Source organism: Meles meles, chromosome 11 (assembly GCF_922984935.1).
Source record: "Meles meles chromosome 11, mMelMel3.1 paternal haplotype, whole genome shotgun sequence".
NCBI lineage: Eukaryota > Metazoa > Chordata > Mammalia > Carnivora > Mustelidae > Meles > Meles meles.
The window spans coordinates 50,724,081-50,738,695 of NC_060076.1; the positions used below are offsets into that span (position 1 = coordinate 50,724,081).

At 43.6% G+C, this 14,615-nt stretch overlaps 2 protein-coding genes across 8 annotated transcripts in view; both read left to right on the forward strand.

The window, feature by feature from the left end:
- The window catches only part of PLIN2 (perilipin 2), a 67,052-nt gene extending 57,104 nt beyond the window's left edge, over positions 1–9,948 (forward strand). For 5 of the 6 annotated variants that reach the window (XM_046022689.1, XM_046022686.1, XM_046022690.1 and 2 more), the window contains exons 8-9: positions 564–851; positions 9,491–9,948. In XM_046022689.1, coding sequence (XP_045878645.1) covers positions 564–851; positions 9,491–9,631 — 429 coding nt within the window. In that variant the 3' untranslated portion in view covers positions 9,632–9,948. Of the gene's footprint in view, positions 1–563; positions 1,440–9,490 lie in introns of those variants that run through there. The other variant, XM_046022691.1, reaches the window with a different exon arrangement.
- Positions 9,949–13,189: 3,241 nt separating this feature from the next.
- Positions 13,190–14,615, forward strand: part of HAUS6 (HAUS augmin like complex subunit 6) — a 43,534-nt gene continuing 42,108 nt past the window's right edge. For both annotated transcript variants that reach the window (XM_046022853.1, XM_046022854.1), the window contains exon 1: positions 13,190–13,562. In XM_046022853.1, coding sequence (XP_045878809.1) covers positions 13,435–13,562 — 128 coding nt within the window. In that variant the 5' untranslated portion in view covers positions 13,190–13,434. The remainder of the gene's footprint in view (positions 13,563–14,615) is intronic.

Consider the following 14,615-nt stretch of genomic DNA (forward strand, 5'->3'; position numbering starts at 1 on the left):
GTTTGAACATCACTGTGTACCCAGGTTAAGTGACAAGAAACTAAAATGTGCAGTAACTTTAATCTATAGACACATTACCCGTAACAATACTATTAAGTGGGAAACATGGGCCTCGCCCTCCTACTGGGTACAAACCAGACTAACGGGGGATACAAAACATTTGTGCTGCTCTTTTGATGACATAAATAAGGTGCTAGTGAACACACATGAAAGGAGTCTATAACTCAGCCTTAGAGTAAGAATGGGTGAGTCAGAGCTTGCTGGAAGAGCTCTGTGCTAAGCCAGGATCTCCTGGGTGCATAAACTAGGTGAAAGGGCACTCATGTTCCTGATGCAGCAGTGGCACACTGTGGTCCTAGGAGGTGGTTCCTCGGGTTGCAGCAGCTTGTATGCATATCCCTGAAAAGTGCATAACACTGCTCTACTCAGGGATCTTAACGCGGGCTTTTAAAAGTCAAAGAATCCACGTATATGTGGACACAAAACCCGTTTACTGTAATTGAACTGATGGATTAAGTAGCACTGTTGGGCCCTTGCTGATTTGTCAACTGTTGTGTTTTCAGCACATTGAGTCACGGACTCTGGCTATTGCCTGCAGCCTGACTCAGCAGCTCCAGACCACGTGCCGCACCCTGCTGTCCAGTGTCCAGGGGTTACCACAGAACATCCAAGACCAGGCCAGTCACCTGGGGGTCATGGCTGGCGACATCTACTCAGTCTTCCGCAGTGCTGCCTCTTTTAAGGAAGTGTCTGACAGCCTCACTTCCAGCAAGGGGCAGCTGCAGAAAATGAAGGAGTCTTTAGATGATGTGATGGATTATCTTGTTAACAACACACCTCTCAACTGGCTGGTAGGTCCCTTTTATCCTCAGCTGACCGAGTCTCAGAATGCTCAGGACCAAGGTGCACCGAAGGACACAAGCAGTCAGGAGGCCCAGTAGCCTCAGCACAGAACATGTTAGAGCTGTCCTTGTCACCAGGATGGGTGCAGCCTGCCAGAGACTTGGTGATGTTGCAATTAACCTGCTAGACACCTTTGACTTGGGGAAGCAATTAGCTAGAGAAAAGGTCCTCAGTTGTAGTCATTTCTAACTAGAGTCAGAGTTCTAATATGTTTGGCATTAGCAGATGAGTTCTGTTGTTTACCTGGCTGGTAGGAAAAGAATGCTAGGTTGGTCAGAGCCTCACCAGGACTCCAGAAAGTTTCCATGCATTTATGGTCTCATCCATTGTTACCATTTTTGCTGTTTGTATTGAATAAAAGCACCTTCCCCTGTGCTGTGGTGTGGGCTGGTGTCTGCTCTATGGTCTGATCTGAGCAGGCTTCCCCTCACTGGTTTGTCTCACAAAATATACCTGTACAACCTTTTTTTTTTTTTCCCATGGAGGAAGGTGCCCTATGAATTCAATAAAATTCACTGCAGAATAGATCAATTTTATGCTGTGTGTTCCATGTGCTTTTGTGTGTTGCTTTCCTAGAGCTACTTGGCTTGCATGACAGGGTTATTAACACACACATGAGTTCCAGTCAGCCCCTTTAGATTTCATTCATTTATTTGACAAAGAGATGGGGGAGAGTAAGCACAAACTGGGAGCAGCAGGGAGAGGGAGGAGGGATGAGGAAGTCAGAATGGCTTGATCGCAACGGAGGGATCAACAACAGAGTTGAAGGCAGACCCTCAACCGAGGGAACCACCCAGGCTCCCGATGACAGATTTTCAACAAAATAAAGCTAATGTGTATACAGGAATTTTTACAAGGGGACGGTTAACTTCCTTTATCTCCCCATATATATATATATATATTTTTTTTTTTTTTTTTTTTTTTTAACTTTTAAAGATTTTACTTGGGAGAGTGAGCAGACTCCCTGCTGAGCAGGGAACCAGATGGGGGCCTCAGTCCTGGGACCCTGGCATCATGACCTGAGCCAAAGGGAGATGGTTAACCAACTGAGCCACCCAGGCACCCCATTTATCTCCCCATTTACTCAACCTTGGGAGAGGGGGTTTTTTAAGCCAGTATAAGTCTGCTCATTGCTGCCTGCCTTGCCGAAAAGGAATCAAAAAGTTGAAAGGAGGCAAGTGAGTGATTCCTCGCATCAGTTTCCTATATAGGCAGCAGGAATTTTTTTTGCTAAAGGGCTGTTAAAAACTGTGAGCCCTGAACTATGAGACGGGTCAGTGTCCATTTTCAGCGGGCTTGGACTTGCTGTGTTGCCACTTTGGGAGAAAGTCACTCACACTAGTTGGTGAGTTACTGTTCAGTCAGACTTCAGACCCTCAGCAAGAAAGCTGCTCACTCCATCCCTAGGGTGTTCAGACTTGCAGCCCCTCAACATTGGTCAGTTGGGAGGAAATCTCAGGAATCTCCTTACAACCAAGCAGCAGTATGCTGAACAAAAACAGTTTGCAACTGGTGAAACACAACGACGTGCGTGCGTCTGCCTGTTCTGCTAAAATAAGGTTAGCAAGGCTGCTCTTCAGAACTGAAGTCTTTTTTTTTTTTTTTTTAATTTTATTTTATTTTTTTGACAGATAGAGATCACAAGTAGGGAGAGAGGTAGGCAGAGAGAGAGAGAGGAGGAAGCAGGCTCCCCGCCAAGCAGAGAGCCCGATGCGGGGCTCGATCCCAGGACCCTGGGATCATGACCTGAGCGAAAGGCAGAGGCTTTAACCCACTGAGCCACCCAGGCGCCCCCAGAACTGAAGTCTTAAGATTTGTCTCCCTTTTTTGCCCTGGTTCCCCTGTTCTCCCCAAGAAAACAAGGAGGCAGCTTAAAACTACGTGCACCTTTGATGTGAGACGTATTAAAGCTTGCAAAGTTACAGAACTGAATTTTCCCCTTGTGGTAACTCCAGGAATCAAATGAATTGGAAGAGAGGGACTTCCTGAGAGGCTTGAAGTTGAGCGGCAACTTTGTCTCCAGGAAGGTGGACTGCCACCTTTCATGGGCTTCCAGGATGGAGCCTATCCATCCACATGCCCATCTGCCCCAGTAACTGGCGTTTTCTAGAGCAACTGTCTCCTAAACACTTCCTTTACTATTACTTACAGGTGGTTTGTTTTTTTAACTTTCTTAATCCAAGTGGACCATGACCTTCCCCCTTTCCCTCAAAACTCCCAAGGCTCCTATCTTTTAAGTGGTTGGAAAATTACATGCCCTAGAGTACACATACTTTCTTAATCCTGAACGAACATCCGTTTCCCCATTGTAAAAGTGTAGTGCCAACTGAATTGCTTTAGAAATTGGGACCGTTCTCAAACCTTCATGAGGCAGACAATGTAAAGACTATTCTTAGCTTCCAGAGGAACACCACTAGCCCTCTTTTTTTTTGCCATGAGCTCTGTATGCTTGTGGTTTTGTCTGTCCTTGCATCATGAGTCTGTGCCTACGTTGCATTCTGTTCTGTTCTCAACATGTCTCAAATCATATTCTGGCTTCTTAGAGCTTTCTTGTTGCATAAATGGGCAGTTTTGGTTTAACAGACTTTTCCCCAAGGAGAACAGTTCTTTGTGAGGAAAAGCTGACTAAGCACAGTAACTGGAAAGTTTAAACATTTGGCTGCATGAAGGCTGGCATGGCGTGCATGAGTGTACAAAGATGTTTTCATCTTTGCATGTAATAAATACAGACTGCTTAGTTCTGGGTAAAAAGATCAAAGGAATATGGGACACTAGCCGTTAATCCTTTAGACTTAGCTTTCTCATCTGTAATGTAAAATTACTGATGGAGGAAAGTGAAGTGTTTTAGGATGGGGTATCATTTTCTGTTTTGCACTAGAGGCATGGGAACACCACTTGTGGGGCAGTGACATACAGTGTCTTTAACTTGCTAGTCCAGGTGTAGGCACATAATACCAGGTGATGATTAGGGAGATACATCCACTTTGATAAGGCATTACAGATACTGAAGAGAGCTAATGAAGTGAAAAAGGAAAAACTGAAATTTGGTCTCTTTGAGCTTTTCCTTTTTTTTTTTTTTTAAAGATTTATTTATCTGAGATAGCAGGGACACACAGAGAGTGAGAAGCAGGCACCCTACGGAGCAAGGGACCTGAGGGGGGGGGGGGGGGGCTTGATCCCTAGGACCCTTGGATCATGACCTGAGCCTAAAGCAGATGCTTAACCAACTGAGCCACCTGGGGGTCGCTATAGCTATTCCTTTCAGAAAACCATTTAGCTCATGGAGGTGCTGGTGAGGGAGGGAGGAATACCGAGCAGGATAGGTATTTGTGCATAAATCTTTAAGAAATGAAGTGTAAATAATGCCTGGGAGAGTAGATGTGGGGCTATGGAAAGGAGGGCCCCTTGCCAATCTGGTCTCCTGGGCTCTTAGGGACTTGGGACTGCGTGAGCTCCAGGAGTGACCTCACATTGAGGTCTGCATGGATTATGGTCTAGTGAGATGTGTAGATAGCTACATTTATGTAGTTGCATTAAAAAATTACTTAATTCACTGTTTGAGTTTGTAATAGAAGTTATGAACTGTGATGAGAATGGAAAGACCAGAAACTTTCCCAAAGAGGTTTTTATCGTCTTAGGGGAAGGAAGCTTGTTGATGACCATTCAAGTAATACCTGGGGTAGAACACTACTTGTCCCTCACTCTGGCCCCAGTCTGCTAATCTAAAAATTCCCTACCTTTATTATTACAAAATTAACCTGCAGAATATCACATAAAGCAGTACAGGAGTGGCAGGGCAACAATTTGGGTTTTCAGTTTTATTGGCCAAAGCAAAAGAGAATGCTAACTTAGGGGATATTTCCTGCAGGGGGTGGTGGGGGAGTTCTAATGTCTTCTAGAACTTAAAGGTGAGAAAAGTAGTGGACAGTGTTGTTAACTGACACTTTACAAAAGTAATGAAGAGACGAACTGGTATTTCCATGTAGATAATGATGGAGAAACAGTTACCACTTCAGTTCTGTTTTCATTTCTCTTGGGTGTATGCGTGAGAGTGGCATTGGGAGTGGGTCATGTAGTCACTGTGTCTAATTGAACTGCCAGACTGTTCACAGTGGCTGCTGCATCTCACATGCCTGCCAGCAAGCTATGGGGGTTCTGACTTCTCCACACCTTCACCAACACTTGGTGAAGCCAACCGCTTAAACGAAAACTTAGCATTGGGCACCTGGGTGGCTCGGCTGGTTGAGTGACTGCCTTTGGCTCAGGTGGTGATCCCAGATAGATTCCAAGATCGAGTCCCACCTTGGGCTCCCACCTCTATGGGGAGTCTGCTTCTCTCTCTGACCTTCTCCCATCTCATGCTCTCTCTCACTCTCAAATAAATTAAAAAAAAAAAACCCTTAGCATTAAAAAGAGTAGATGTTTTGTCTATGCTGGCTGGAGCACAGGAAAACTCAGCTAAGGACGTAGCTCATGTATCTATCAGACTGACTCCACGTATAAAGTAGCCCTAGTGAACTCCGCACGGATAACATTAGGGAGTGTTCTCCTGTCCTCTCTGTCTATGCCAGGGATTATCAACTGGAAAGATTGATAAAATGCAGATTGCTGGGTTCCACATCCAGAGATTCTGTTTACTATGTCTTTGTGGTAGTACCAGGTATCTGCACTTTTTAAAGGCATCCCTTCAAAAAAATAAGTTAAACAAAACAAAACAAAAACCAATCTAAAAGCATCCTTTAAAAAAAAAAAAAAAGCATCGTCTCTAGTGATTTCTGCTGCAGGTGATTTATGGACTACTCTCTGGGAAGCAAAGGAAAGAGGAAACACAAATTTTCTAAAAAGATTTTTTATTTATTTGACGGAGATCGCAAGTAGGCAGAGAGGCAGGCAGAGAGAGAGAGGGGGAAGCAGACTCCCCACTGAGCAGAGAGCCCAGTGTGGGCTCAATCCCAGGGATCACAACCTGAGCCGAAGGCAGAGGCCTCAACCCCCTGAGCCACCCAGGTGCCCCAGAAACAAATTAACCTTTGACAAAAATAGGACTAGGGTTACCTGTAGTCCCTTCTCTCCAAATAAGACCCTCAGTCTGGGTTCCATAGTGTCCTAAGACATACTCTTGGTTTACCTGCTCAGATGAATACACAGGAGCTAACAGTGACGAGTTCACTTTAATTTTGTTGGGATGACTTCCTACGCTGAGAGTTCTAGCCACTTCTACAAACTTGTTAGCTAAAGAGAAATCATCGGGGTACAAGAGGGTGTTTCTACAGCAGGGAAGGGGATGTGCCCCCGGAGGTAGTACCAGCTGTACCACACTGTTCAAATAAAGCAGAACCAAGGTGCTCCCAACTTTCCAGCTTGCAAGCACGTCAACAAGCTGCACAGGCAAATTGATTTGGAATGGTAATAGATTTAGAGAGAGAGCACACGCACAAGGTGGGGAGAGGGAGAGCGAGAATCTCTAAGAGACTCCCTGCTGAGTACGAAGCTGACCCCGGGCTCCAAACCAGGACCCTGAAATCGTGACTTGAACCGAAACCATGAGTCAGACATTTAACCGACTGAGCCACCCAGGTCCCCCAATATTTTTATTTCTGGAACAGTTTCATCTATCCAGGGCCTCAGGCCACCAGTAGGCCACCTTTAGGCAAATAAGAAAATGGCCCCTAGTCTCAGTATGTGTAGCATCACCTTCTGGAAAGTTGTCATAGTAAATACGGGACTCCAAGAAGTGAGATGAGAATGGTGCCCCTCCAAGGTCGTATGGTGAGCAACCTGCACAAAGGTACACAGGGCTGGGCACCTGGGTGGCTCAGTTGGTTAAGCAACTGCCTTTGGCTCAGGTCATGATCCTGGAGTCGCAGGATCCAGTCCTGCATCGGGCTCCCAGCTCCACAGGGAGTCAGCTTCTCCCTCTGACCTTCTCCCCTCTTGTGCTCTCAGTCTTTCTCTCAAATAAATAAAATAAAAAAACATTAAAAAAAAATAAAGGTGTACAGGGTCACAGGAAAGAATGTGTTGCTAGCTTCCTGTCCTTTCAGGGAGGAACTGTGGTTATCTCAGTAAGTTTGTAGTCTGTTTCTGAGTTTGGCCTCTAACCCTGAGGGGGAGTTTTCTGCAGGAGACTCTTCACACTCCATCAGTGGTCAAGACTACACTTGTTCTTGTAGTGAGAAACAGATTCATTTTATAGGTGTATGAAATGATTTCTCTTGTGCCACATTTGTAAAAACCTCGTGTAGATGGTCAGGCACAACTGCAACATTTTACGGTAAACTCGCCGTGGAAACCTGATGGACTGTGACTACCTCTTGGTTGCACCACACCCTATTTTATTCACAGCCCCCAAGGAGGTTTTGCTGGGTGTCTGGAATTAATGGAATTTAATGGAAATCAGACACTCTGGATCATTCTGCATTTATGGAGGGGGAATTGTATGGCTCTTCTAAAGCATCTCAGGTACTAGAGGCATGTTTTCAATTATTACTATTTTTTTACGGTAGTGCTCTAAACTTTTCCCCTAAAATTTTGAGAGTGAGATAATTAACCTTCTGCAAAGAATTCTGCTTTAGGCCAACAATTACCTAGCCTATAGGTGACTTTGGAGGGTGTGTGTGTGTGTGTGTGTGTGTGTGTGTGTGTGTGTTGGTCTTTAAGGAACTAATGAAAATAAAAGCTGTTTATTAGGCACTTTTTACAAGTTAGGCTCATTCTATGTTCATTCTTCATATGTAACCAAATGAATTAGGTGTTTTCCTCATGGGAGAGGTGAGGAAACAGTTTGAAAAGATAGTAGGATGGGGTTTAGATTGATGTCTATTAATGTCAAAGGGCAAGTACTTTTTGTTGTTGTTGTTGTTCTAGCACTCTTCTTTTTTAAGAACTTTTTTCAAAAATTTTATTTATTTGACAGAGAGACACAGCAAGAGAGGGAACACAAGCAGGGGGAGTGGGAGAGGGAGAAGCAGGCTTCCCATCCAGCAGGATCCCAGCACCCAGGGATCATGAGCTGAGCTGAAGGCAGACGCTTAATGACTGAACCACCCAGGCGCCCCTCTTTTTTTTTTTTTCTTTTAAGATTTTTATTTATTACAGAAAGAGAGTGCACAAGCAGGGGGAGTAGCAGGGAGAGAAGCAGGCTCCCCACTGAGCAAGAAGCCTGCTGCAGGGCTCCATCCCTGCCCAAGGCAGCCAGTTTAACTAAAGGAGCCACCCAGGTGCCCTCCCCAGCACGGTCTGATGGGAGAAAACTGCAGCTTGCCTCCTGTTTGGAGCCCAGAAAATTTCTTGGCCTGAATCTTCTTGTGTCATAGCTTCCTGTTCTATTGTGTATTTGTTCAAAACAAAGTGATATTGGATGTTAAAACACACAATAAATATGAGGCACCTGGATGGCTCAGTCAGTTCATGACTGCCTTTGGATCAAGTCATGATCCCAGGGTCCTGGGATTGAGCCCCATGTCAGGTTCCCTGCTTAGCAGGGGAGTATTCTTCTCCCCTTCCCCCAGCTCATGCTCTCTCTCACTCACTCACTCTCCTTCAAATAAATAACACCTTAAAAAAAAACCAACACAACAACTCTCCCCCATGCAATTAGTAGAGAAAGTTCAGAAGAGAGAGCTAAGTCATGCGTATCTTTTAACTAATAAGGCTAAAGCTGCAATAGTTGACTTGTCTAGCTAATGTTCTGAATGAATTTGTAAACTCGTTGTTAGATTTTGTGGATGTCAGGTTGCATTGAATGTTTGCAAAGTCAGCATTCATAAATAGCTAGAATGCAGTTAGATCTGCACAAACTGAGAGCCTCGTGAACAAATGGTAGAAGTCTGTACTCAGACCAGACATTTCTCTGAGCACCTGAGTTTGTAGGGGAAAGTACAACAAGCAAGATTCCCTCTTATTGTCTGTTTTCCCTCTTGTTTTACTATTTCTTAATTGTGAAATATGCACAACATCAAATTTACCATTTTAACCATTCTTAAGGGTACAATTCCATGTTCCATTGGGTACATTCACCATGTTGTGCCATCGTTACTGCTTTACGTTTCTAGAACATTATCATCACAAGCATAAATTCTATACCTGTTAAACAATGACTCATTTCCTTCCTCCCGCTCTCTCCGCGTTTTGATGGATTTTTGTGTTGCTAGTTACGTTGCCTCTGTTAGGTGATTAGCCAACCTTTTTCTCTGCTGTCAAGCTTCCAGCCTTTAGTAATTTATTAGACCTTACTAATTTTTCTGCTTCTACTCTGCTGTTGGCTAGGAAACATCACTTAGTTTATGAAATTTGCATGTAAAGGAAGAGTTCCTAGAACTTCTTGTCCCTGAAAGCCACTGAGCCACCCAGGCGCCCCTAAAAAACACTTTCATTTAGTAAGTTGCACCTTTCAGAGAGAAGTTTCCTTAGTGCTTTTATAATATGAGTGAATTGTGGGAATAAGACCATGAATACCTTGTTAGAAAGCCTGTCTATGGAGAAAGTAAGGGCCATTCACAAGCAGTCGTGTATCCAGGAGCTCACCTGGACATGACTGCACATTTCATTAGTGTTTGTTTTAATATCCAAGATTCTTCTTTTTCAGGTATTTGATTTCACTGCCATAGACTTGACATCTGAGACTGATGAAATTCCAGATATTATAGCTTTGGAAGAGGAGGATGCATCAGATCACTCACATGCTAATGGTCCTGAGTCCTCTCAGGGCAAAACATTGAATAACTAGCAAGAACATACTCCTTTTGGCTGAATACACAATTTGGGTCACATTAAACGTCATGCTTGCTCATGTGTTTATTCCTGAGGCTTTGGGGATTAACCTCTTGTGGGTTACAATCTCTTTCTTTCTTTCTTTCTTTCTTTTTGGCTACTTGGTCTTAATTGTAATGAAACTCTGATTGGTGTAAACTTTTGTAAGAGAACCTAGTTCTGCAGCATATATCATTTCATGTAATTCAAAATTTAATCATTGATATGCCTATAATAAAAATTGTGCTGTGTATAATGTTGAATCAGAGTGATTAAAAAATTTTTCTTAACTTATATATTGATACTTTTGTCTTTATTTTTGGTCGCCCAGGATGGGTATATTTTTTTTGTTTTTTTCTAAAGACTTTATCTATTTATTTGACAGATCACAAGTAGGCAGAAAGGCAGGCAGAGAGAGAGGAGGAAGCAGGCTCCCCCTGAGCAGAGAGCCCAATGCGGGGCTGGATCCCAGGACCCTGAGATCATGACCTGAGCCGAAGGCAGAGGCTTTAACCCACTGAGCCACCCAGGTGCCCCAACCAGGATGGGTATCTTAATAGGTCTGTGGGTCAGCATTTTTTTTTTTTTCTTTTTCTTTCTCCTAGCCTAGTAGTGGGCATCTGATTGCAAATAGATCAACTAGGAGGAAGTATATCGCAAGGAGTAAAGACTGTGTGTTCTAATATTGGCTCTGCCACTTACTAGTCATGTGACTTTAAACAAGTTACTTAATTTCCTTATACCTCTACTTCCTCATCTGTAAAATGGGCTAGTAGAGTTTGTTATGGAGAATAAACAAGCTTAGAGCAATACCTGGCATAAAGTAGCGTTAAATAAGTATTAAATGGTAGAAACAATGGTTGACCCAGTAGTTGTGAGCATCCCTAGTGTCCAACTCGTAGTTTTGAAATGTCTTTTCCCACTAAAAGAGATCAGGGCTTCTTGGAGAAATGGCTGATTCCAGGTTTGAGGCAGAAAATTTACAAGATGATCCTTGAACTTCTTGCCACTCCAGATGGCAAGGAAACTGACTTGAAGAGTTTCCCATTGACTAAAGATAGGACAGTTTGAACTTCAGTAAAGATAATAATTGCAATAGGTTGAACCCCATCAAGTGCGAACCCTTTTAAATATCGAAGTGTATCATTATACATATAAAAATTTAATTGGTAACCTTCAGGGGATGATAACAAACCAATTAACTGTTAAATAAAGGGTAAAATAGCCATCAAAAACATTTTAAATCTTGCCATTTGCAAGGATGTGGATGGAACTAGGGGGTATTATGCTAAGCGAAATAAGTCAATCAGAGAAAGACAATTATTATATAAACTCTCTGGTATGAGGAATTTGAGAAATAAGACAGAGGATCATAGGGGAAGAGAGAAAAAAATGAAACAAGATGAAACCAGAGAGGGAGACAAACCATAAGAGACTCAATCTCAGGAAACAAACTGAGGGTTGCTGGAAGGGAGGGGAGTGGGAGGTTGGAGTAATGGGGTGATGGACTTTGGGGACAACATGTGTTGTAATGAGCACTGGGTATTATATGAGACTTATTAATCACAGACCTGTACCCCTAAAACAAATAATATAATGTATGTTACTCAATTGAACTTCATTTTAAAAAAGAAAAAATAAAGGGAAAGAATGAACGATTTATCTTACTTTATATATACACCTATACTTTTAAGATTTTATTGAGGAGGAGCAGAGTGAGAGCAAGAGAGTCCCAAGCAGACCCCACACTGAGTGTGCAACCCGACACAGGATCCATCCCACAACCCTGAGATCAGACCTGAGCAGAGAACAAGAGTTGGACTCCCAGCTGACTGTGCCACTCAGACGCCCTGTTTTTCCTTATATCCTTACCCCTGGATAAAAGAGTAAATGTGGGAAAATTTCTATCATAAAATTATTGCTACTAACAAGAAAAAAATGATTATCTTGGTCAGTTTGGACTGCTATAATTACCTTAGACTGAGTGGTTTACAACAGCCATGTATTTCTCACAGCTCTGGAGGCTGAAAGTTTGCGATCCCTTTGTGCCCCTTTGTATGCTTAAATGGTGGAAAAAACAGAGCCTTAAGCAAGCTCTCTTGTGACTCTGAGTACATTAATCCTGTTCAGGAGGTTCCACCCTTATGATCTCATCTAATCCTAATTATCTTCCAAAGACCCCACCTTCTAATACCATCACATTGAGGAGTAGGGTTTCAACACAGGAATTAGGGGGAGGGAGGAACCAACATTCAGTTTATAGCAAATAATAAATTAGAATTTTGACATTTTGCAATGTCCACTATATTAATAGATCTAGGCATTCAGCATCAATGGCTGTCAATGGCATAAATAAAGCTGTGTACAGATTGATGAAACAGCACCACCATCATCTAGATTGCCATAGGGATCATATTTGAATCTCATCAATCCTCTGGATCCAGGGGCCAATTTGAAGGAAATACAGAGGACAGAAACAGAAGAACATGGTGAACTACAGCAAAGATACAATCAGTAAAACCTAGAGTAAGGCATATTATTCAGGTCAAATAGCACTTGTTCCTCAACAGAAAAGTCGTAAGAAAAAAAGGAGTAAGGGAGGATGGAGGAAAGCCTGTATATTAAATGATAGTATAAAAAAAAGAAAAAAATCTGTTAAAGACTGAAAAAAAAAAAGAAAAAAAAGAAGAGGGCAAGGCAAGTATAAAAAGGGTAAGACTGAACTATAGTGTCCAGAGAAGCACATCTAAGTGGCAAAACTATAAGACAGTGCAAAGAAGCGATTACTATAAAAGTGAGAATGGTGATTCTTTTCTTGGGAAAGGAGGGGTTTCAGCAATGGTTGGAAAAGTTTTATTTCTTGTCCTTGGTGGTAGTTATAAGGTCATTCACCTAGAATGACACATTAAGCCATTTTTAAAAATGTTACGTTGGATTGCTGGCATGTAAAGGTTGAGTGGAGTGGCATATGATTTGTCATTTTCTGAACTTCACTCTCCTGGCCTTTCCATTCTTTATTTATGCTAGTCAATACCCACCGCATAAAGCCCCCTTCCAGGCAGTTTTGCTGCCTGATGAAAGAACACTCAGCATTTGAGGGCATACAAGAGGGCATTTTATTAATAACAGACCTGGGGGCTTAGTGTTTAGATGTCGTTATAACCCACAGCTAGTGAGATAGTTTAGGGTGGAACCCATTGCTTTTTCTTCTACACCGAGCGACAGTCCCAAAGCTCCATTTTTTTTTTTTTTTAAAACCTGACGAAATCAACCAATAGGAGCAAAAGGAATCATAGCCACAAAACAGAAGAAAGCTGCAAGCCGCGGAGCAACTGCTAGATAGCGTTTGAAGTTACGCAAACGCAAAAGACTTCGCTGGCGACGCAATGCACTGTGGGTTTTGTAGTTTTTTGGCAGTGCCTGGCGGGACGAGATGGAGACTAGGGTGCATTGCATGGCGGGAAATATAGTCGGCCGTGGAAGTCCCTCCTCCACCGGAAGCCAGGCAACGCCAGAGCTTACCGCTTTTCCGGAAGCGCGGGAGTCTTGGTTTTTGTAGGCTTTGCTTAGGCAGCTGTGCCGTAGTACCGTTAAAGGCTCCGTTTCCCTGAGACTTCTTGGCCGTTTGAGGCGACATGGCTCCAGGCGACAGAGGAACAGGCGGTGGCAATGGAGGGGCCGCCGCTACCTCAGGCTGCCGGTAGGGTGGGAGCCTGAAGCCACTCTGAATCTCTCGGGCCTGTGCTTACTTCTTTTGCAGTGATACTGCCTACGGCGAAGATGAGCTCGGTGTGGGTCACCTCTTTCGAGAAGGAGCATCTCTGGATGTATCTGCAGGCGCTCGGTTTCGAGCCAGGCCCGGCCACCATTGCCTGCGGAAAGATCGTGTCGCACACGCACCTCGGAGTGTAAGGAGCCGGGGCTGACGGGGCGGGGGATTCCGAGCTGGGACGCGCTGGTGTGACCCACCCTTTCGCGCGGACCTCGCTGGGTGATGAATCAAGTAGTCCCGCGGTTACTTTGTGCCGGCACTGGCTACAAAGCCCTTGCTCTTTGCGGGTGCCAGCCTGGTGGCAGAAACTATCAATCGCGGAACCGTGCCGGGAACGCTTTGTAAGGGGTCGTGTCTGCAGTTGGGGCAAGACTGGAGGGATAGCTTAATCCTGCTTTCGTGGTGACGCTGGGTGGTCTATGAAGTCCAGGGAAGGATGGAGAGTTGGTCGTGGAAGGGTGTGAGAACAGTATTTTCAACGGCTTTGGGACCCAAGGAGCCTTTCATGGTGGTGGTTTTCTAGTTGATAATTTTTACTTTTTGAATTAACAAACAGACATTGCGTAGTTCAGAAAAAAATAGTAGAAAAGGGTATGAAAATGGAAAGTAAAAATCCCTCCCTACTTAGTCACTAATATAATGGTTATGACCATAAATCTAGATACTTTGTATGTATTTCTGTGTCTAAACTTAACCAACTTAGGGGGTATTATCTTTCCCACTATAGCCCAAGAGAAATTCGAGATAAGTAGGCTGTTAACTGTTCTCAGTCTTTTGACTTTTCTGATTGTTTCATTTCTTCTAGTGGCAGTGTTTTACTAATGTGCTTAGACGTCTGTTTCTTGATGTATCAGTTCAGACGATCTCTTGATTCTCCACTATGTAATTTCACAATGAAAGTTGCTGTTACTTATAAGATAATTCATTAGCTCACTCACACTTTCTGGCCCTCCCCTGCCGCCTTCTTTTTTTTTTTAAGATTTATTTATTTATTTATTTGATAGACAGAGATCACAAGTAGTCAGAGAGGCAGGCAGATAGAGAGGAAGGGAAGCAGGTGAGCAGAGAGCCCGATGCGGAGCTCCATCCCAGGACCCTGGGATCATGACCTGAGCTGAAGGCAGAGGCTTTAACCCACTGAGCCACCCAGGCGCACCCCCCTGCCGCCTTCTTGACTTTTTTCAAATAT